Genomic DNA, 22,546 nt, shown 5'->3' with positions numbered 1-22,546 from the left:
GCAAACTTTTAAATGTAGTAAAGGTAATAATAAATGAATATTAATTTACTATATCTAGTTCTACAGTTTCTGTTCACACACAAACCTAGATCTATCTATGCATGATTGGTCTGACAGGAATGAGAGGGTGTGGGGGATGCTGGCATTCCTACTTCTTGGAGTAGTGAAAGTATGATTGCAATGGAAATCTTAACCACTCCACAGTGGTGCTATCCATAGAGAGTAGATAATCATTGAATTATCCCCCTTTAACACCCAAACTCATTGAAGCAATGAATATATCAGTTGATTGTGGTGTAACAGACCATGTTCTAAAACTTAGTGGCATAGAACAATGATTTCTTTGCTCGTGATTCTGTGAGTTGGCAGTTCTGGCATGGCTCAGCTGGAATAGCCACTTTGGCTCCTTGAGATATCAGCTGGTCTTACATGTGAGTTTGCAGTCAGTTAGCAGATTAACTGAGGGCTGTTGCGTGGGGCTGTTGGCCAGACTGCCTCAGTTCTCATCCACATGGCCTCTCATCTTTCAGTAGGCTAGACTCAGCTTCTTTGCATGATAGTGGAAGCATTCCAACAGGGTGCGGAAGCTGCAGGAAGTCACATAACAACATGTTGATCACATTCTATTGGTCAAAGCTAATCCAAGGTCAGCTCAGATTTAAGGGATGGGGAAATAGACTCTATCACTTGATAGAAGGAACTGCAATTAATTTTGGCTGTGTTTAACCTACCATGGTCTCTTCTCTGACGAAAATTATTAGTATTCCTTCTACACTCACTCCCCTCTAGGCCTCTTGAAGTATTATTCCATCATGGCCTCAGGCTTGAATTGATGATCTCATGGTTTACATCAGTTGTGGATATACATGAGGCTTTCACATATAGTGATTTTGTTTCAACTCTTCTTGATTGAGAAACTTGTGAATTAGACAGGTTATCTGCTCCGCATATGCCCTATATACAATAATGAGATAGGAATAAGTTAATTATAGTAAGAAGAGGGACAGGAGAGGAACATAGCGATCTCTCGGCCATAGCAGTCCTGAAATCCAGTCAGCACATGTTGTCATGGCCCCTGTTCTAGGGTCTGGGAATATATTTTTCTTCTGTGGGAGTGGTTCCCTAATCCATGTTTCTCCAGGACTCTTGGTTCCACCCTATGAAGTCTCTTCTCTTTTCTATAACAGATCGCCCATAATATACAGCTTTCTCACCCTCCTTCCTGCCTGTTGAAGAGTGGGGGCCCAGAGGCCTTTTTTTTCATTTTGAACTGTCTCTATCCTATCCCTTTTAGGCCAAGCTGTTAGTATTTTTTAATAATCAACTTTCTTTAAAATGTGAGTTTCCTGCGAATCTTAATGGGGTTCTCTATGCCTCAAAAGCCACGTCTATAATAGTCTTTGAGACAGCCCTCTCTGCTTTGTATAGAACAATCCCCTGAAGATTCCTAGTAGTACTTTTGTCTAGGTGATAGGGTCTACTAGGTACCACCTAAGTCTTTCTGGAGTCTTAACAAAGAGTATTATGGCCATTTAATAACCACTCTTTGCCTGCAGGGGAGGCAGGGCAGAATGGGAGCTGGTTGAGCAAACTACGGCCTACAGGCCAATCCTGTTGCCATTGACTTGTTTTTGTACAATGTACAAGCTAAGAATAGTTTTTGCATTTTTAAAGGATTGTTAAACAGAAGAATATGCAACAGAGACCATATATGACTCACCAACTCTGAAATATTTACTATCTGGTTCTTTACATAAAAAGGTTGCAATTCCTGGTCTAATTCAAGAAAAACTGTTAGCATAATGTTTATCACTAGGAAAAACAGTGCATATAACATAACTATCCTGACTCATCAAAACATTTGACAAAAGGTCTAAAAACAAATTAAGCTTAGAATAGAGGATTTCTTTCATATACAAAGATTAGAAGAACCAATTTGTTTTTGTTTTTGTTTTTGTTTTTGAGACAGGGTCTCAGAAAAAAAGACTCTGTCACCCAGGCTGGAGTGCATTGGCACAATATCAGCTGTCTATAACCTCTGCCTCCCAGGCTCAAGCAATCCTCCCACCTCAGCCTCCCAGATAGCTAGGATTACAGGCATGCATCACTATGCCCAGCTAATTTTTGTATTTTTTGTACAGATGGGGTTTCACCGTGTTGCCCAGACTGTTTTCGAGCTCCTGAGCTCAAGCAATCCACCCTCCTTGGCCTCCCAAAGTGCTGGGATTATAGGCATGAGTCACCATGCCCAGCTGCCAATAACATTTTTAATAAGAAGTTCTATGTGGGACCAATACAAGCATCATTCTTTATTACTATTTCCATTTGATATTATGTTTTAAATACATGTAGTGGTAAAGTGGAATATGAAAGCTAAATGTGGGAAAGAAGGAGAAATAAAAATACTATTTTTTAAAGTAATGTGTACAGAAAAATCCAAGAACTCATTCAGAAAATTATTCAACAAAATTATAGAGTAAAAGGCAAAGATGTTTGTTTTTAGCTGCAGCTATACAGCTAGAAAAGAAAAGGAAAGAGAAAGATCCCATTTGTAGTACTAATGTAGAAACTTTCAGATATGTATATACACACATATATTAGAAGTAATTATAAAATTGTGATAGAAGAAATAAAGGACTTAAATAGTCCATACACATATATTCCTGCTTATGCGTGGAAAATAAAATTTAATTAGCATGTAAAGATACAGTTTTAATGTAATATCAAAAATACCTATTAGGCTGGGTGTGGTGGCTTACCCCTGTAATCCTAGCACTAGCACTTTGGGAGGCCGAGGTCGACAGATTGCTTGAGCCCAGGAGTTCAAGACCAGCCTAGGCAACATGGCAAAACCCCATATCTACAAAAAAATACAAAAGTTAACCAGGTGTGGTGGCATGTGCCTGTAGTCCCAGCTACTTGGGAGGCTGGGGTGGGAGGATCACCTGAGCCTGGGCAGTGGAGGTTGCAGTGAACCATGATTGTGCCACTGAACTCCAGCCTGGGTAACAGAGTGAAACCCTGTCTCAAAAAAAAGAAAAGAAAAGAAAAGAAATATCTATTAGCTTTCCATCACATTCTGGATAGAGTCCAAGTTCCTTATCATGTCATTCAGAAGTCCCTGAACGCTAGCCATCTGGTGCCCATCTTCCTGTGCAGCTTCCTAGTCCAGTTTGTGATCTCAGCCCTTTCCCCTTTGACTCACTTGCCCATTCTCTCCCATCCTGCCACTTCTATTTCTGAATGGCTGGGATAGGCAATTAGTTTAAAACCCAGTCTAAACAGTAGTTACGAAAAGGGCCAGTGCCTGGCACCTTGTTGGTACTTGAAATATGTTTCTTGAATGGAAAAATTACCTCAATGAAAGTTACTTTACTGTTTGTTTCTATGGGGAATTTTATAAAGGTGTAACACAGTTATTTTCCCTGTAGAAAGGAAGACATAAAAATATAAGTATTGGCCAGGCGCAGTGGCTCATGCCTGTAATCCCAACACTCTGGGAGGCCAAGGCAGGCGGATCATGAGGTCAGGTAATCGAGACCATCCTGGCTAACATGGTGAAACCCTGTAGCTACTAAAATTACAAAAAAATTAGCCGGGCATGGACGCTGGCACCTGTAGTCCCAGCTACTCGGGAGGCTGAGGCAGGAGAATGGCGTGAACCCGGGAGGCGGAGCTTGCAGTGAGCCGAGATGGCGCCACAGCACTCCAGCTGGGTGACAGAGCCAGACTCCGTCTCAAAAAAATAAATAAATAAAGTAAATATTAAATATGAGTGGTATGTTATTGGCTGATTTCTCTTGATTGGGTGGTCTAGAAATAGCAGGGAATGGACCTGTTCATGGCATATATTGTCTAATATGGCACATTGGGAACTTCCCAGTTGGATGCCATGAGGGAACACCTAATTCCCCTGGATTCTGTGACTATTGTGTGTACATAGGACCTTGGGAGATAAAACTTGGGAGATAAGATCTTGGTTTGAAATAGAGGGCTGCAAATTCTAATTTGCCAGGGTGCCCACAAATTAAGAGTAAAGGATTATATCACTTCTAAAAGGACAGATTTACAAATGTGCTTTCTTTGGAACCAGAAAGGATAAATCTGGGAATAAATGGTGCCCGGATACTAATAAAAAAGTAATACACCCAGAGGATTGAAGAGAACTTCCCCAATGATGAATTGTGTTTGAAACTGTGGTAATCAAATGTGAAGCAAAGACTCATTTCCCCCAGTGCTATATTGGGCAACAGGGCAGTGCGGGATGCCCTCTTAAGGACTACAATTCCAGCAGAGGGGCCAAAACCCAAAAATCTGCACTTGCCTCAGTCTCATTATTTCAAGGCCCATGGTTTGCAAGAGCTAACTCACTTGGTGAAATGGGGGCAACAGGAATGTTCTCCCTTTCTCTTGAGGGGAAGAACAACAGTCTTGGGTTCGTGTGGGAGGAGAAGCTCCACAGAAGAGGTATTGCTGGGTCTGAGCCTTAAAGGTAGTTGAGAAGCCCTCAGCTGAGTGGGAAGGACCTTGTGTCATGCAGAGCTCTGCCAGGAGTCAGGAATGCCTATTCACGCAGCAGTGATGATTTGCCAGTATACTCTGGGGGAGCAAGGGCTAAATTATCAGTACAACATGTCTGCAGCACTTTCTCAGACCCTTGAGGTTTCTGCAAGCTCCATTAGAATGCTATTAGTTCACCTGCCAAAGATAAAGACTCATATAAGAGGACTATACAGGAAAGATGTGCCAAAAATTGGTTTATCTTTTTTTTTTTTGAATACCATGTATATTTTTATTGGCATCTTTAAAAATGTTGAGGTATACTGAGTATGAGCTATACATGGAAATGTTATCTGTACATCTTTAGTTTTATTATTTGGAAGTAAAACACATGGAAATGGGGCCCTTTTATATGTTTTATTTTGCATCGAAAATTTAAAGTCATTCATGCAGTGAATGGTTATTGAATACCAAACTCCATGTTAGGCATTGAATGGCAGAAAAGGGGGTGATTGCTAAGGACTAGGGCCTGAGCCTTGGAGTACATGCCCTGAGAGAAGACTGAGAAATGTGTTTGGGAAAGTTTCCCATCATATTTGGAGATAAACCTGAACTCCTTTGTGTGGTCCCGAAGGGCCCATTAGATCTGAGGCTGCCTGCCCATCCAACCTATACCTTCCAGCCTTGTCTCCTAGCCCTCTCCCCCTTGCTATGTATGTTTCAGCCACTCTCCTTCTTTCTTTCTTTTTTAAAAATAGGATGTAATATATAATTCCTAAGTTAAAATAATCATGAAAGTAATCATAAAATGATTAAAGTTAATTATAATCATGATGTGACAAATTAAAAATATGAAATGACAAATTTCTAGAAAAATGTACATCGCAAAATTGACAGGTGTGTATAAATCTCAAACAGTCATCACAGAAAATATTGTAAAACTTACATATTTTCTCCTTCAAGGGCTTAAGGGACAATTCTATTGCCAGTGGATTCCTTCAAACTCTTTATGAATAGATCATTTTTGTGGTAACAAATATGTTTTTTTAACTTTTATTTTAAGTTCGGGGTGCATGTGCAGGTTTGTTATATAGGTAGATTGCATGTTACAGGGTTTGGTGTACAGACTATTTCATCACCCAGGTAATAAGCATGGTACCCAATCGATAGTTTTTTGATCCTCACCCTTCTCCCACCCTCCATCCTGAAAGAGGCCCCAGTGTCTCTTCCCTTCTTTGTGTCCATGTGTACCCAAGGTTTAGCTCCCACTTATGAAGTGAGAACATGCAGTATTTGGTTTTCTGTTTCTGTGTTAGTTCACCTAGGATAATGACCTCAGCCTCCATCCGTATTGCTATAAAGGACATGATCTCCTTCTTTTTTGTGGCTGCACAGTATTTCATGATGTGTATGTGCCATATTTTCTTTATCCAGTCTACTGTTGATGGGTATTTAGGTTGATTTGCTATCGTGAATAGTGCTGTGATGAACATAAGCATGCGTATGTCTTTATGGTAGAATGATTTATATTCCTTTGGGTATATACCCAATAATGGGATTGCTGGGTTGAATAGTAGTTCTGTTTTAAGTTCTTCGAGAAATTGCCAAATTGCTTTCCACAATAACTGACCTAACTTATGTTCCCACCAGCATTGTATGAGTGTTCTCTTTTCTCCACAACCTCACCAGCATGTGTGTGTTTTTTTTTTCCATTTTTAATAGCCATCCTGACTGATGTGAAATGGTATCTCATGTGATTTTGATTTGCATTTCTCTAATGGTTAGTGATGTTGAGCATTTTTTCATATGCTTGTTGGTGCATGTATGTCTTCTTTTGAAAAGTGTCTGTTCGTGTCCTTTGGCCACTTTTTAATAGGGTCATTTGTCTTTTACTCATAAAGTTGAAGTTCATTATAGATTCTGTATATTAGACCTTTGTCAGATACATGCTTTGCAAATACTTTCTCCCATTCTGTAAGCTGTTTACTCTGTTGATAGTTTCCTTTGCTGTGCAGAAGCTCTTTAGTTTAATTAAGTCCCGTTTGTCAATTTTTGTTTTCATCGTGATTGCTTTTGGCGTCCATGAAACTTTTGCCAGGGCCTATGTCCAGGATGGTATTTCTTAGGTTATATTCCAGATGGTTGGAGGTGTACAGCTTTATTTCTGTTCCGCTGGTCTCTCTGTCTGTTTTTGTACCAGTACCATACTGTTTTAGTTACTATGGCCTTCTAGAGTAGTTTGAAGTCAAGTAATGATGCCACTAGCTTTGTTCTTTTTGTATAGGATTGCTTTGGCTATTCAGAGTTTTTTCTTATTCCATATGGATTTTAAAATAGCTTTTTCTAATTCTTTGAAGAATGTCATTGGTAGTTTGGAATAGCACTGAATCTGTAAATTGCTTTGGGCAGTATGGCTTTTTTTTTTTTTTTTTGAGACGGAGTCTCTCACCCAGGCTGGAGTGCAGTGGTGTGATCTCGGCTCACTGCAATCTCCACCTCCCAGATTCAAGTGATTCTCCTACCTCAGCTCCCGAGTAGCTGGGACTACAGGCTCATGGCATCATGTCTAGCTAATTTTTTGTATTTTTAGTAGAGTCGGAGTTTCACTGTGTTATCCAGGAAGGTCTTGATCGCCTGACCTTGTGATCTACCTGCCTCGGCCTCCCAAAGTGTTGGGATTACAGGTGTGAGCCACCACACCCAGGCTTTTTTTTTTTTTTTTTTGAGATGGAGTCTCACTGTGTCACCAGGCTGGAGTACAGTGGCATGATCTTGGCTCACTGCAACCTCCACCTCCCGGGTTCAAGTGATTCTCCTGCCTCAACCTCCTGAGTAGTTGGGAATATAGGCACGCACCCCCATGCCCAGCTGATTTTTGTATTATTAGTAGAGATGGGGTTTCACCAGTTGGCCGGGATGGCCTTGATCTCTTGACCTTGTGATCCACCTGCCTCGGCCTCCCAAAGTGCTGGGATTACAGGCGTGAGCCACCGCGCCCGGCCTCATTTTAACAATATTGTTTCTTTCTATTCATGAACGTGGAATGTTTTTCCATTTGTTTGTGTCATCTCTAATTTCTTTCAGCAATGTTTTATAATTCTCATTGTAGAAATCTTTCACCTTTCTGCTTAGCTGTATTCCTAGGTATTTTATTCTTTTTGTGACTGTTGTGAATGAGATTGTGTTCTTGGTTTGGCCCTCAGCTTGGGTGTTGTCGATGTATAGAAATGCCACTGATTTGTGATTTTGTAGCCTAAGACTTTGCTGAAGTTATTTATCAGATCTGGGAGCTCCTGGGCTTTCTCGCTTTCTATGAAAAAGCCAAACCTATTCCCAATACTTCATATACTTGCTAGGAGCCCTTTTCCTCCAAATCTTTGCATAGATTCCTTCTTCTCATCAATGAAGATTCTGCTCAAATAGCCCGTCCTAAATAGCCTGTCTAAAATGTTACCCTTTTTGTCACTCTGTAATCTCTTTCCTAGATAATTTCCTTCATAGTACAGCATTATATCTGAAATTTTCTTATTCTTACCCATTATTTTCTGTCTCTTGTGCTAGGAAGTAGGCTTCATGAGGATATGGATATTGTGTTCACCACAGCATTTGAAGTACCTGACACAGTGCCTGGCCTGTTTAGTAGGGGGTCAAGAAACATTTGTTTAATGGATAAAAGAGGAAAATGGGCATTCAGACAGTAACACTTCAGCAGGGTGTTTGCTGGAATGGTAGCAAATCAGGAACATGAAAGCTAAGTTTACTAAGGGAAGCAGGCAGGGTGTTAGAGAAGTCTCCCCACAGAGGAAATAAAAACCTAGAGAATGAGTTGCAGTTTGGCAGCTGGGAGGATGGGGATGGAGAACTGCAGAAACAGTGTATGTGAGGAAGACCTACTGGGAGCACAGAGACCAGTAGTTTTCAGAGGAAACCCTTACCAGCTAGATGTGTGAGGACGGCTCATGTGTGGCAGAGGGAGCTGAAACTGGACAGGTCAACAGGAATCATTGCTATGAAGGGTTTTCTATGCCTAAAAAGGGGTTTAGATTTTGCTAAACCCCTTTTTTGAAGAATTCTGGCCTTTTCACAACCTGGACACCAGAAGGAATAGTCCGAATGTCCTGTCTTTACTTTCTCACTTCCTTTGACTCTTCAGCCTATTGTAATTGGACTTGCACCCAAATCACTCCATTAAAACTGTGTTAGTTAAGGGGCATTCCAGTTGCTAAATGCTTTTCAGCCATCATGTCACACAGTGAAAGGGCAACAGCTTTGGCCCTGCTGACTCCTTTCTTTCCTGAACTGGTCTCTTCCTTGGTTTCTCTGGTTGTACTTCTCTTTTCTGGTTGTACTTCTACTTTTCAGTAGAAGCCTTTTCAGGCGTTTCTTTAGCATTGCCCATCTTTAAGTCTTTAAAGTCCAGAGTTTCATTCTTGGTGGTCTCCTATTATTCTATATTCTCACCCTGGGAAAACTCACATATGTTCTTGCCTTCCACCCCAATGACTTCCAAATCTTATTTACTTTATATATTTTTTTAAGTTCCAGATCTATATATTTACTGTCTACTAAAAAGCTGCCTTCATTAGGATAGCCCATAGACATCTCAGACTCAATATGTCTAAAAAGTGAATCCCAACCTAATACCACTTGTAAATTTCCTGTCTTGGTGAATACATTACCTAGTTGCCGAAACCAGAAACCTGTGGGTCCTTTTAGATCTTTTTTTTTTTTTATCCCTTATGTGCCACAGATAATCAACTGCAAATTATTTTAGTTCTACCTTACAGTTTCTCAAATATGTCTCCTTTCCCTTCTGTTGTTGGAGTACTTCAGAAAGTCATCATCTCTCTCATCTAGATTATTGTTTCCCTGCCTCTAACACTGCTTCCCCTTCCACCTAATTCTGTTCAGCAAATCCGATCGCGTCATCATGCCGACCCCCTCTCTCACTGATTGGTGTAAGGCAAGAACTCAAGCTTGAGTTGTCGTTAAATCCTTTACTACCCATGTCCCAGGTGTCCCAGGTCTAGCTCTCTAGCTCCCATTCTACTTCCATACTTCTGATAATGACTGCTCCTTTTTCTGAACTCCTAAACTGAATGCTTGTACCACCCCGGATCCTTACTTATACTACATGCTTTCTGCTGTTCTTTAACTGTTTATGTGTATGTATTTTATGGACCAAATGAGGGGACCTTCTCCAGGGCTTGGACCATTTCCTCCAGAAAGGGTAAGACAGTATTTTTGTGGACATAGTGTGCAGTCAATAAATATTTATTGGATTACATTCACTAATAAGTCTCTCTCTCCTTATATATTATTTATTAATAATGTCAGTTTTTCTTTAAAATTGTCTGAGTTTTACATTTAACTGCATGAAGGCTTCACATTTTTTTAGTAACTTTGTGGCACTGGTTTGCTAATTAATAGGACTTAACTTTTCATTTTCACCTAGCAAATCTGTTTCTTCATAGGTGAGGAATTCTTGCAATGTGCATGGTGATAATAACAGCTATTTTTGGAAATATCAGCAAGAGTGTGCTAAATACTGTCAAATACTCTTAGATTCTTCTATGATTAGAATGCCTTATAAACTTAAAAGTATCACAGCTTTAATTGGATTGAAGATAGGTTAATGTGATTCTTAGCTTTTCAAATGCAGCCTTTCAAGAAAAAGGATTTTTTGGTCAGATTAAGATAAGATATTAGGAATTGATGTGTCTTATTGCCTTAGAACATGAAGGATTCTTTTGTTAACTGACACAGGCATTGACATGTAGAGAAGAACTCCTGACTCTTCTTCTGTCTCTCCTTCCACTGGTATGGAAGATACCTGTCCAAGAAGAAAAGGCAACAGGTATGCTTTTTCCCTTTATCGTATCACTTGTGTTATCAAAATCTCATAGAACAGTTACTTCTGCCTGAATGTTTGATTCTGATTCAGATTCAGAACAGTATATGTTATAGTGATTTATTATATACTAAATATGAAAAATTCTTTAGGCAAACACATTTTTCTTTCAATAATACAAAAACCGTGGTGCTTCCTGAGGGAAGTACTTGAATGTACTGATGATTAGAAAATGTATGAAGAAGCAGAAAACTTATCAGAAGGAGTGAATCTAGGTGTGTAGCATACACCAGAAAAATGGATAGTGAAAAGTTGGAAGTGAAAAATCTGAATAAAGCAATTAAAGTTTCTTTGCTTATTTTAAAGACTGCCTTCTATTACCAGTATTCTTTAAGTGACTTTTGCAGTATTGTTTTAGCTTAGTTTTTCTAGTGTTGCCTCTAAAGGATACTTTTTATTTTATTTTATTTTATTTTTAGACAGAGTCTCACTCTGTCACCCAGGTTGGAGTGCAGTGGAGTGATCTCGGCTTACTGCAGCCTCAGCCTCCCGAGTTCAAGCGATACTTGTGCCTCAGCCTCCTGAGTAGATGGGATTACAGGAGTGCACAACCATGCCAGACTAATTTTTGCCTTTTAGTACAGATGGGGTTTCACCATGTTGGCCAGGCTGGTCTCAAACTCCTGACCTCAAGTAGTCTGCCCACCACAGCCTCCCAAAGTGCTGGGATTACAGGCATGAGCCACTGTGCCCAGCCTAAAGGATAAATTTAATATAATATTTTGTTTCAAGCTTGGGTAGAATTATTACACATAAGGTCGATAGATATTTTTAATTTATGATTTTGAAGAATTCATATGTCTATAAAGTACATGAAACTTTAAATGTTTCATTGGCGAGATTAATAGTTTTCCTCTTGACCCTTTCTTGTGACATGTGGCTTGTGAGATATTTGAAGATCTCTCAGGTTAAAAAAAAAATCTTTTCTATTTTAATTCCTGTATTTTTAGTGAATTTCATGGAGGTTTTTTCAAGGAAGTATCTAAGGTCTTGTAATACTGTTATTCTGCTTATTTATTGATTCACTAACTCTCTGCTTTTATTTTTTTCTGAGTTTGCAGAATTCACACATTGTTAATCACTTAAGAAATCTGATTAATGCTCTTTGGGGGAAGTTGTCTTCATTGTCTGCATCTTTTGCTTGGGTGGAATTTGTCAGACTCCTTTTAATTTCTCCTCTTCCCATCTGGTTTGCTTTCCCTGTCTTAGTAAAGCACAGATTTTTTATTTGCAGATTTTAATTTACTCTAAATTACAAATACTTTTTTATATAGCTCTTATTACATACTGCAAAGAGAAAGACTGATTTAATTATCTTTTTAGTTAAAAGGAGAATTCATTCATTTCCCCTAAGAAATAGTTACTGAGTGTTGACCATATGCCAGGCCCTATCTAGGCACTGGGGATGAAATAACGATGTCTATACCTGGTGCCTAGTTTCTCAAATGCTGAAACATTTAAGAAATAATTTGAATAAAGAATTCTTTAAACCTCAGTTTTGGAGAACATTTGGCATATAGTGTATGATTTTGAAATAATTTTAGGAAAATCTTAAAGTAGTTAAGTTCTATCAGGTCTATGAATACTATTTTTGAGAATATAATACGTCCTTATATCTTAATTAGGGGACTATGGGAGGAGATTTGTAAATAGTATGAACAACAGCACTAAATGCCAGATAATCTACAGCACCTCTTATGTTGAAGTTAGAATATAATATGTAGTTTTAAATCAGATTTACGTTCTGAACTTTGTTCTCTTTTGTTTGTTGTTGCTGTTTTAAGATAGAGTCTCACTCTGTCACCTGGGCTGGAGTGCAGTGGCACGATCTCATCTCACTGCAACCTCCGCCTCTCAGGTTCAAGTGATTCTCCTGCCTCAGCCTCCCAAGTAGCTGGGATTACAGGCAGGTGCCACCACATCTGGCTAATTTTTGTATTTTAGCTAGAGACAGGGTTTCACCACGTTGGCCAGGCTTGTCTCAAACTCTTGACCTCAAGTGATCCACCCGCCTCAGCCTTCCAAAGTGCTGGGATTACAGGCATGAGCCACCTCACCCAGCCTCTCTTTTGCTGTTTCAAAAATCAGTTTGTATCCTTTGAAGTAATATCAGCTAGTGTTTAGAGTAAGGATAGGTGTGCCTCTGTTTTGTTGTTTTAAAAATCAATATGTATCCTTTGAACTAATGTCAGCTAGTGTTTAGAGTAAGGACAAGTGTGAGAGGAAGTAACCCAGAGATATGACATAAATGAAGAAAATCAGCCCTGCTGCAAAATACATTGAGGATAAACTCCTTTAGTGGGTGATAAATAAGAGGGCTGTCACCTTAAAATTGAGTTTTAAAACATATTGAGGTATTCTAAGTCTTTTTTCTTCATTCTGTTAGATTTTAATCTACCGCTCTCAGCTGATATAATCCTGACCAAAGAAAAGAACTCAAGCTCACAAAGATCCACTCAGGAAAAATTACATTTAGAAGGAAGTGCCCTGTCTAGTCAGGTTTCTGCAAAAGTAAATGTTTTTCGAAAAAGCAGACGACAGCGTAAAATTACCCATCGCTATTCTATAAGAGATGCAAGAAAGACACAGCTGTCCACCTCAGATTCAGAAGCCAATTCAGATGAAAAAGGCATAACAATGAATAAGCATAGAAGGCCCCATCTGCTGCAGCATTTTGTAACATCGTTTCCTAAAGAAGACCACCCTAAAACTAAACTTGACCACTTAACAACCAAAGAAGAACAGACTCCTCCAGATACTATGGCTTTGGAAAATTCCAGAGAGATTATTCCAAGACAGGAGTCAAACACTGACATTTTAAGTGAGCCAGCTGCCTTGTCTGTTATCAGTAACATGAACAATTCTCCGTTTGACTTATGTCATGTTTTGTTATCTTTATTAGAAAAAGTTTGTAAGTTTGACATTGCCTTGAATCATAATTCTCCTTTAGCAGCCAGTGTAGTGCCCACACTAACTGAATTCCTAGCAGGCTTTGGGGACTGCTGTAGTCTGAGCGACAACTTGGAGAGTCGAGTAGTTTCTGCAGGTTGGACTGAAGAACCAGTGGCTTTGATTCAAAGGATGCTCTTTCGAACAGTGTTGCATCTTCTGTCAGTAGATGTTACTACTGCAGAGATGATGCCAGAAAATCTTAGGAAAAATTTAACTGAATTGCTTAGAGCAGCTTTAAAAATTAGAACATGCCTAGAAAAGCAGCTGGACCCTTTTGCACCAAGACAAAAGAAAACACTGCAGGAGGTTCAGGAAGATTTTGTGTTTTCAAAGTATCGTCATAGAGCCCTTCTTTTACCTGAGCTTTTGGAAGGAGTTCTTCGGATTCTGATCTGTTGTCTTCAGAGTGCAGCTTCAAATCCCTTCTACTTCAGTCAAGCTGTGGATTTGGTTCAAGAATTCATTCAGCATCATGGATTTAATTTATTTGAAACAGCAGTTCTTCAAATGGAATGGCTGGTTTTAAGAGATGGAGTTCCTCCTGAGGCCTCAGAGCATTTGAAAGCCCTAATAAATAGTGTGATGAAAATAATGAGCACTGTCAAAAAGGTGAAATCAGAGCAACTTCATCATTCGATGTGTACAAGAAAAAGGCACAGACGATGTGAATATTCTCATTTTATGCATCATCACCGAGATCTCTCAGGTCTTCTGGTTTCAGCTTTTAAAAACCAGGTTTCCAAAAACCCATTTGAAGAGACTGCAGATGGAGATGTTTATTATCCTGAGCGGTGCTGTTGCATTGCGGTGTGTGCCCATCAGTGCTTGCGCTTACTACAGCAGGCTTCCTTGAGCAGCACTTGTGTCCAGATCCTCTTGGGTGTTCATAACATTGGAATATGCTGTTGTATGGATCCCAAATCTGTAATCATTCCTTTGCTCCATGCTTTTAAGTTGCCAGCACTGAAAAATTTTCAGCAGCATATATTGAATATCCTTAACAAACTTATTTTGGATCAGTTAGGAGGAGCAGAGATATCACCAAAAATTAAAAAAGCAGTTTGTAATATTTGCACTGTTGACTCTGACCAACTAGCCCAATTAGAAGAGACACTGCAGGGAAACTTACGTGATGCTGAACCCTCCTCAAGTTTATCCACTCCTTATAGATTTCAAGGGATCCTGCCTAGCAGTGGATCTGAAGATTTGTTGTGGAAATGGGATGCTTTAAAGGCTTATCAGAACTTTGTTTTTGAAGAAGACAGATTAAATAGTATACAGATTGCAAATCACATTTGCAGTTTAATCCAGAAAGGCAATATAGTTGTTCAGTGGAAGCTATATAATTACATATTTAATCCTGTGCTCCAAAGAGGAGTTGAATTAGCACATCATTGTCAACACCTAAGCATTACTTCAGCTCAGAGTCATGTATGTAGTCATCATAACCAGTGCTTGCCTCAGGACGTGCTTCAGATTTATGTAAAAACTCTGCCTATCCTGCTTAAATCCAGGTTTGTATGTGTTTGGGCGGCGGGGGCGGGTGGGGTGTGCACGTCTAGAGATTTTTCATTGGATGTTTTCAAGTGAGTGATGAAATGTATGCATTTAAACTTCTGACACTGATATCTCTAGGGCCTTGGCAGTAGTGTGATCATATTTACTGTTTATTCTTTCCTAGGATTTAATTTCAGTTTGCCAACAAAAAATGTTCTCCTTCTACATCAGATTTGTTTTAACCATTTGTTTACGTATGTATGTATTTTTACTGAGCTGTTTACAGAGAAGAGGATAGAGCCATTGATTTTAATTTCTCAACAAAAAGAAAAGTTTTAGATATACTTCTGAGAAAAACGTAGATGAAACACAGATATCCAAGAGCAGGGCAAGTTTAATTACTTTATATTTCTTTGATACAATATTATTGGCCATTGAAAATGTTTACAAAGATCATATTGGAATATGAGAAAATGATTATACTATCTTATGGGTAAAATATAAACAATTAAAATAGTATTAGGCCGGGCATGGTGGCTCAAACCTGTAATCCCAGCACTTTGGGAGGCCGAGACGGGCGGATCACAAGGTCAGGAGATCGAGACCATCCTAGCTAACCTGGTGAAACCCCGTCTCTACTAAAAAATACAAAAAACTAGCCGGGCGAGGTGGCGAGCACCTGTAGTCCCAGCTACTCGGGAGGCTGAGGCAAGAGAATGGTGTAAACCCGGGAGGCGGAGCTTACAGGGAGCTGAGATCCGGCCACTGCACTCCAGCCTGGGTGACAGAACGAGACTCCGTCTCAAAAAAAAAAAAAAAAAAAAAAATAGTGTTCACTTATTTACAACTATGTAAAATATGTAGTATATGTAAAATACATAAAATGATTATTGAGGCAGTGGTATTAATGGGATTGTTAATTTAAAAATATTAAATTTACATTTATAACCTCTGCAATATATGCAGAAAAATTAGAAAATATAGATAAGCAAAAATAAGAAAATTAAAATTACTTTTAATCATATCAGTGAGTTTTCCAGACTTTGTGATTGCCAAATCTGGTGCATTTAAAAATAATTTTATAAATAAAGCTTGCTTCTGATAGGTAGACTGGCCTTTCAAATTAATGCATATACCATTTAGAAACTTATACAAATATATCCTATCATTAATATCTTCATGTGTGGCATCTTTTGGTCCATCTTAGTACAACTACTTTAAAACTATTATTGACATTAAATCATTGCCTTACAGTCATTTAAAAATTTTTCTGATGTTTCGGCATCGTTTAAATATAACTGACTGATTAGAAAGTTTTGTAACTCTTTGGCATATTTGTGGACAACCTGGATCTTTGTGATGGAAGGGCTGAGAATCACCTAGCTGGCTTATGTTAAAGTTATTAGTAGGATTCCAATGATCTAGACACAAGTCTCACCTGAGACAGAGCTGGAAACCTTTTTATAGTATTTGTACTATTGACTCTGTGCAACTAGCCCAGTTAGAAGGGAAATTCATGTGATGCCGAACCTTCTGAAGATTTTCAGCTCTGTAGTGTGATTCTTTCTCTTCATAAGGCATAGATTTAAAATAAACAAAAATTCCCAAATGAACCATCAGGCAGAAAAACTAATGAACAAGCACATGCTTACCTGCCCTCAGAGTGTCTATCGCGAGTGTGGTGGTGGCTGTGATGTTCAGAATTTATGTAGAATTTGCCATTTGGAGAAAAATATTATTCCCTGAATTGCTTCATTTAATGCGGGACAGGTAATCTTTTGTTTCTAGACACTGCTGGAGCCATATATACAAATGTTTGAAGAAGGATATCAGAGTAATTAGAAATTAACTTGTGGTCCTGATTATATCTAACTAAGAACTTTAGCCCGATAATTGATGGATAAAATTAGGTAGTGGTTAGTATATCCCACATGCAATACCAATATATTAAATACTATATGTACTTATTTATAAATGATGTTTCTTTATTTAAAACTTTTTACATGCTTTTCTTCTTTCGCAGGGTAATAAGAGATTTGTTTTTGAGTTGTAATGGAGTAAATCAAATAATCGAATTAAATTACTTAAATGGTATTCGAAGTCATTCTCTAAAAGCATTTGAAACTCTGATAATCAGCCTAGAGGAGCAACAGAAAGATGCCTCAGTTCCAGGTATTGATGGGATAGACAATGAACAGAAGGAGTTGTCCTCTGTACATGTAGGTACTTCTTTTCATCATCAGCAAGCTTATTCAGATTCTCCTCAGAGTCTCAGCAGATTTTATGCTGGCCTCAAAGAAGCTTATCCAAAGAGGCGGAAGACTGTTAACCAGGATGTTCATATCAACACAATAAACCTATTCCTCTGTGTGGCATTTTTATGCATAAGTAAAGAAGCAGAGTCTGATAGGGAGTTGGCCAATGACTCAGAAGATACTTCTGGCTATGACAGCACAGCCAGCGAGCCTTTAAGTCATATGCTGCCATGTTTATCTCTCGAGAGCCTTGCCTTGCCTTCTCCTGAACATATGCACCAAGCAGCAGACATTTGGTCTATGTGTCGTTGGATCTACATGTTGAGTTCAGTCTTCCAGAAACAGTTTTATAGGTTTGGTGGTTTCCAAGTATGCCATAAGTTAATATTTATGATAATACAGAAACTGTTCAGAAGTCACAAAGAGGAGCAAGGAAAAAAGGAGGGAGATACAACTGTAAATGAAAACCAGAATTTAAACAGAATTTCTCAACCTGAGATAACTATGAAGGAAGATTTATTATCTTTGACTATAAAAAGTGACCCCATACCATCAGAACTAGGTAGTCTAAAAAAGAGTGCTGACAGTTTAGGTAAATTAGAGTTACAGCATATTTCTTCCATGAATGTGGAACAAATTTCAGCTAGTGAAGTTGCTCCCGAGGAAGCAAAGATATTTACAAGTCAAGAAAGTGAGACCTCACTTCAGAGTATACGACTTTTGGAAGCCCTTCTGGCCATTTGTCTTCATGGTGCCAGAACTAGTCAACAGAAGATGGAATTGGAGTTACCTAATCAGGTAATACCGTGTCCTTAGTTCAGCTGTTATGTAATATATATACACAAATAGATATATTATGTAATATATATTATTATATATATAATGTAATATATATTAGGTTTTATATATATTACGTTTTATATATATACAGACACATACACAGACATACACACACACACATTTTTTAAGTGTCAGATGAATAATAATGGATATTGTGTTTCAAAGTTGAAAGATCTAAATCTTTGTGTGATTTAGATCTTTGGCTGCCCTGCCCAGATCTCCTTTACCAAACTGATCACCCATTTACCATCTGCACGTCAGCACCCGTCTTCCAGGAATCGCGCTTGGCCGATGGGACATGCCTCACAGGGAGTTGCCCGGGAAGGATGCTTATAGCTAATGCTGATAGATGTGGCTCTAAGAAGTGGCGACAATCACTGTGGGGCACTTCAGGCTCCAGAGCTTCCCAGGAAATGAGGCTGGGACTAGACTTCTTCTAAAACCACATCTTTGTCCAGATTCTTCCCCTAACCTTTTTTGCTTTCCCTCACATTCTTACAAGTTTTCTCCTGAGATCATTTCTCGACTAAAAAGGAATCCAGGGACTGGGAATATGGCAGACCTCTTCTGTCCTCACTAACTTACCCCTAACTGTTCAGCCAGCCAACAGGCTCTTCCTACTTCAGTTCCAGCCTCCATGTTGCCTTATCTCTAAAAAATCCTGATGCTTCCACACTGAATTTCCACAATTGAAATTCACACGCTTTAACACAGCACACAAAACTCTTCAGTCTTGCTTTGACTTCTTTGCTTAGCTTCATTTCTTGTCATTCTTTACCATGCTGCAATGAAAACCAAATAAGATGAACTAAGTATTTTATCAATAAAAATGTTATTAATTTTAACAGGATGTTTGTATAGAGCTAGATAATTATATAGTCATTTTACTTTCATATCAACTGCAAGTAAATGGATTAGCTTTATAGTTAGGTAAATATTTATTTTTTCATTATTTAGTTTTTTAAATAGTTATTAATATTCTTAGTCTCTTTAATTTTACCTTAGAACTTGTCTGTGGAAAATATATTATTTGAAATGAGGGACCATCTTTCCCAGTCAAAGGTGATTGAAACACAACTAGCAAAGCCTTTATTTGATGCCCTACTTCGAGTTGCCCTCGGGAATTATTCAGCAGATTTTGAACATAGTGATGCTGTAACTGAGAAGGTATGAATAATGACATATAGTTGTGTTCTTTGAGTATGACCAGCAGAGGCGGAAGTTGGGATGAGACTAGGATGCTGATGAATGTCATTAGAGCATATGGACTAGGACTCAGATGAGTTCAGTGGATCTTATCACCACTTGATGGATATATGATGGGATGAACAATATTTTGTCATTGCCCTGTCTTATACATAACAGGAGAGCAGTATGATATGCTTTTCCTTATCTAATCTGGAAATTTACTGAGAATTACTTCCAGTTAAGACAGAAATATATTACTTGATGTGGTATATTTTACATATACCTGATAGTTTATTAAATGCTAATTCAGGGATGGTGATGATTTACCTATCCTATCTGGTTCTTTGGTGGTACAGCTAATATTTCCAGAACTCTCTACTCACATTAATTTTAAATCGTTCAACATAAAAATGACTAGTATTTACATAGAAAATAACAATCACAATGTTTTAGTTGTTTAATGTTTTTTCCTAAAACAACTATTTTAATTTTCTTTCCTAAAATTATATGGTGCATAATTAGCTCATTTCCCTCTCATTTTATGTTTATTTTACCTTTAATTGCCTTCTGTCCTTTATTTTTTATGTAACTTCTCTTTTAATTCCTTAATCTAGCCATGTACATGATGTTTTATAAGGTTTTGAAATAACATTGTATGTTACTGTTTGGCATAACTTAAAAACATGCTGAAATAGCTATTAATATGTTCATCATATTACTGAATTAATTGATTAACTGTAAAATGTTAAAACACCTACTTTATTCTACCTTTTATTGTTGTTACAATGATGAAGTATTCTGAGCTTCTTTAGGTGAAAATGTTTTCTGAAATGAAGGTATTAGTGACATTTTTATAAGAAAAGGAAAATTTCTGTCTTACACAGGAGGTTAATACTGGAACTCTTGATTTCTGAGATGCTTGTTATGTAGACAGTTGCATTCCGAGATATTTTAATTAATCCCTTTGAAAAAAATGTCTTGTCTGCTCTAGTACCTAATTTATGAGGCATTTATAAAAATCCTTATGAAAAAATCTTTTTATTAACAAATGTGCACAAATAATATATATTAGTATTAAATTGTATGAAGTAAAATTTCACCACATTGTGGTTTTTAGTCATTTCCTATTGTATAACTAGAATGAAATTTCTTACATATATTTATTTATTAATAAATAATAAATAAATGACCTATAACTTATTTTGTTAGAAACCCCCTTTTTTGAGGTATTAAGTTGTCTGAAAGCATCTGGGAAATTTTGCTGAGTGAATTTCATAATTTGTAATGATTCATATTACTAAGTTTTTTTCTTTAAGAAAATATTGAAACTGTCCTTAACATGACTTTTGAATAATAAGTATTCTATAACTAAAAACAAGCAAATATTACAACTTTTACCTTTGAATTACACTGATTTATAGAGTCGTCAATCTGCAGAAGAATTGTCATCCCAGCCTGGTGATTTTTCAGAAGAAGCTGAGGATTCTCAGTGTTGTAGTTTTAAGCTTTTAGTTGAAGAAGAAGGTTATGAAGCAGATAGTGAAAGCAATCCTGAAGATGGCAAAACCCAAGATGATGGTAAAATATCATTGAAGTGCTTGTGATTAGATCTGCAAGCCATATCATTGAATAGCAAAATGGTTCATAATAATATCACTTTAGAATTTTGTATTGTCTTACAGTTTAACAAATGTGTTGCATTATCATTTTATTGATCTTCCCAACAGTCTGGCATTCATATATGCAACAATGTGATATAGTTTGTTATCACAAACATCATCTGAGTGCCTAAGAACATGGAGTGAAGGGCAGCTTCCCCAATTTCATGTATATTCTAGTGTGAAAGACAATAAATACTAGAAATAGATAATAAAATAGATATAGATAACCTGGGTGATGTTGTAATCGTAACTGGGTGGTGAAATTTATAAATTTCTTAACTATATCAACGTTTTATTAAGAGCACAGCAGTCTTAAAAGATCTTATAAGTCAATTTTTCCAAAATGCAATATTCAATAAGACAGGATTGTTTCTCATTTATGAAGTCGGCAAAATTGGTAATTCATCCAACCAATAGCCAAGCCTGCTATTTTCACAAAGATTTGGGTAGGTAAATTGAACTGCTCTGTGATTTAGGTATTTGAGGGGTCAGAAAGTTTGAATAGGTTTTTTTTTTTTTTTTAAGTTGTGTCCATGGGATGTGTTAAATCTGTATCATATGTCTATAAAAATTCTTGTTTATTTGTAAAATTTGTGGTTCTACTGAAGCTGAAAATTGCTTTTAAGGCAACTCATTAATCTTCAGAATACCCATATCATTGTCATAAGTTGTGTTGTAGGAAAAGATTGGAAATGGTTTTGTAAGCATCCTTTGAATAGTACTTTTGCCACTAGATCTTCTAAATGATTAATAAAGTTTGAAATATTTAGTGTTTAGGGAATAAAAATAATCTTTTGTTTTTCTCTTTTCAGGGGTAGACTTAAAGTCTGAAACAGAAGGTTTCAGTGCATCAAGCAGTCCAAATGACTTACTCGAAAACCTCGCTCAAGGGGAAATAATATATCCTGAGATTTGTATGCTGGAATTAAATTTGCTTTCTGCTAGTAAAGCCAAACTTGATGTGCTTGCCCATGTATTTGAGAGTTTTTTGAGAATTATTAGGCAGAAAGAAAAGAATGTTTTTCTGCTCATGCAACAGGTAAAAGATTCATTTAGTTAAATGTGATCAATATTTATCAGACTCATCACCCAATAACATCTCCTTAATGTATAACCCAACTTTTCTGAAAATTATTCGAGATGATTACTTATCTTTTCTGGTACCTCAGGTGTGTTTTTACCTACAAGTGGTGTTCCAAAATCTTCTAATTCCATAGTTTTTTAAAAGTAGCATAAAAAATTAATGTCCTTTGCTAGCCAGTAGTAAATTCTCATCTATTTCTGAGAATGGGTAATATTTTTTAAAGTGCATTTAATTTGATATGCTCACTGTTTTTGAAAAATCAGAAAATTTAAAAACAGTATAAAAAGAAAATGAAAATTAGTATAATCCTACACATAGTAGTCTTTTTAGTCATTTTAAAATACATATATACACATATAGTAGATACCCTATCATATAATTTATTATGACATTACAGTTGTTTCATGCTTCTGTGAGGTAAGTAATTTAATTTTGTATTTTTTTTTGTAATCTTCAGGGAACTGTGAAAAATCTTTTAGGAGGGTTCTTGAGTATTTTAACACAGGCTGATTCTGATTTTCAAGGTAAGTTGAAACTGTTTTTAACAATAGCTCTGAAATTATTTTATGTGAAAAGTTGATAATAATGGCTTCTGTCCGGGTGTGGTGGCTCATGTCTGTGATCTTAGCACTTTGGGAGGCTGAGGTGGTAGGCGGAT

The 22,546-nt window shown here is 37.4% G+C and overlaps 1 protein-coding gene across 8 annotated transcripts in view; it reads left to right on the top strand.

Moving 5' to 3' along the window:
• Positions 1-22,546, top strand: part of LYST (lysosomal trafficking regulator) — a 226,267-nt gene that overhangs the window by 64,035 nt on the left and 139,686 nt on the right. For all 8 annotated transcript variants that reach the window (XM_037986053.2, XM_007989866.3, XM_007989871.3 and 5 more), the window contains 7 exons: positions 10,267-10,357; positions 12,798-14,877; positions 16,884-17,913; positions 18,961-19,122; positions 20,565-20,721; positions 21,617-21,843; positions 22,346-22,412. In XM_037986053.2, coding sequence (XP_037841981.2) covers positions 10,267-10,357; positions 12,798-14,877; positions 16,884-17,913; positions 18,961-19,122; positions 20,565-20,721; positions 21,617-21,843; positions 22,346-22,412 — 3,814 coding nt within the window. The remainder of the gene's footprint in view (positions 1-10,266; positions 10,358-12,797; positions 14,878-16,883; positions 17,914-18,960; positions 19,123-20,564; positions 20,722-21,616; positions 21,844-22,345; positions 22,413-22,546) is intronic.

The sequence above is a fragment of the Chlorocebus sabaeus genome, chromosome 25 (genome assembly GCF_047675955.1).
Source record: "Chlorocebus sabaeus isolate Y175 chromosome 25, mChlSab1.0.hap1, whole genome shotgun sequence".
Lineage (NCBI taxonomy): Eukaryota > Metazoa > Chordata > Mammalia > Primates > Cercopithecidae > Chlorocebus > Chlorocebus sabaeus.
This window is presented reverse-complemented; position numbering and strand designations above follow the sequence as displayed.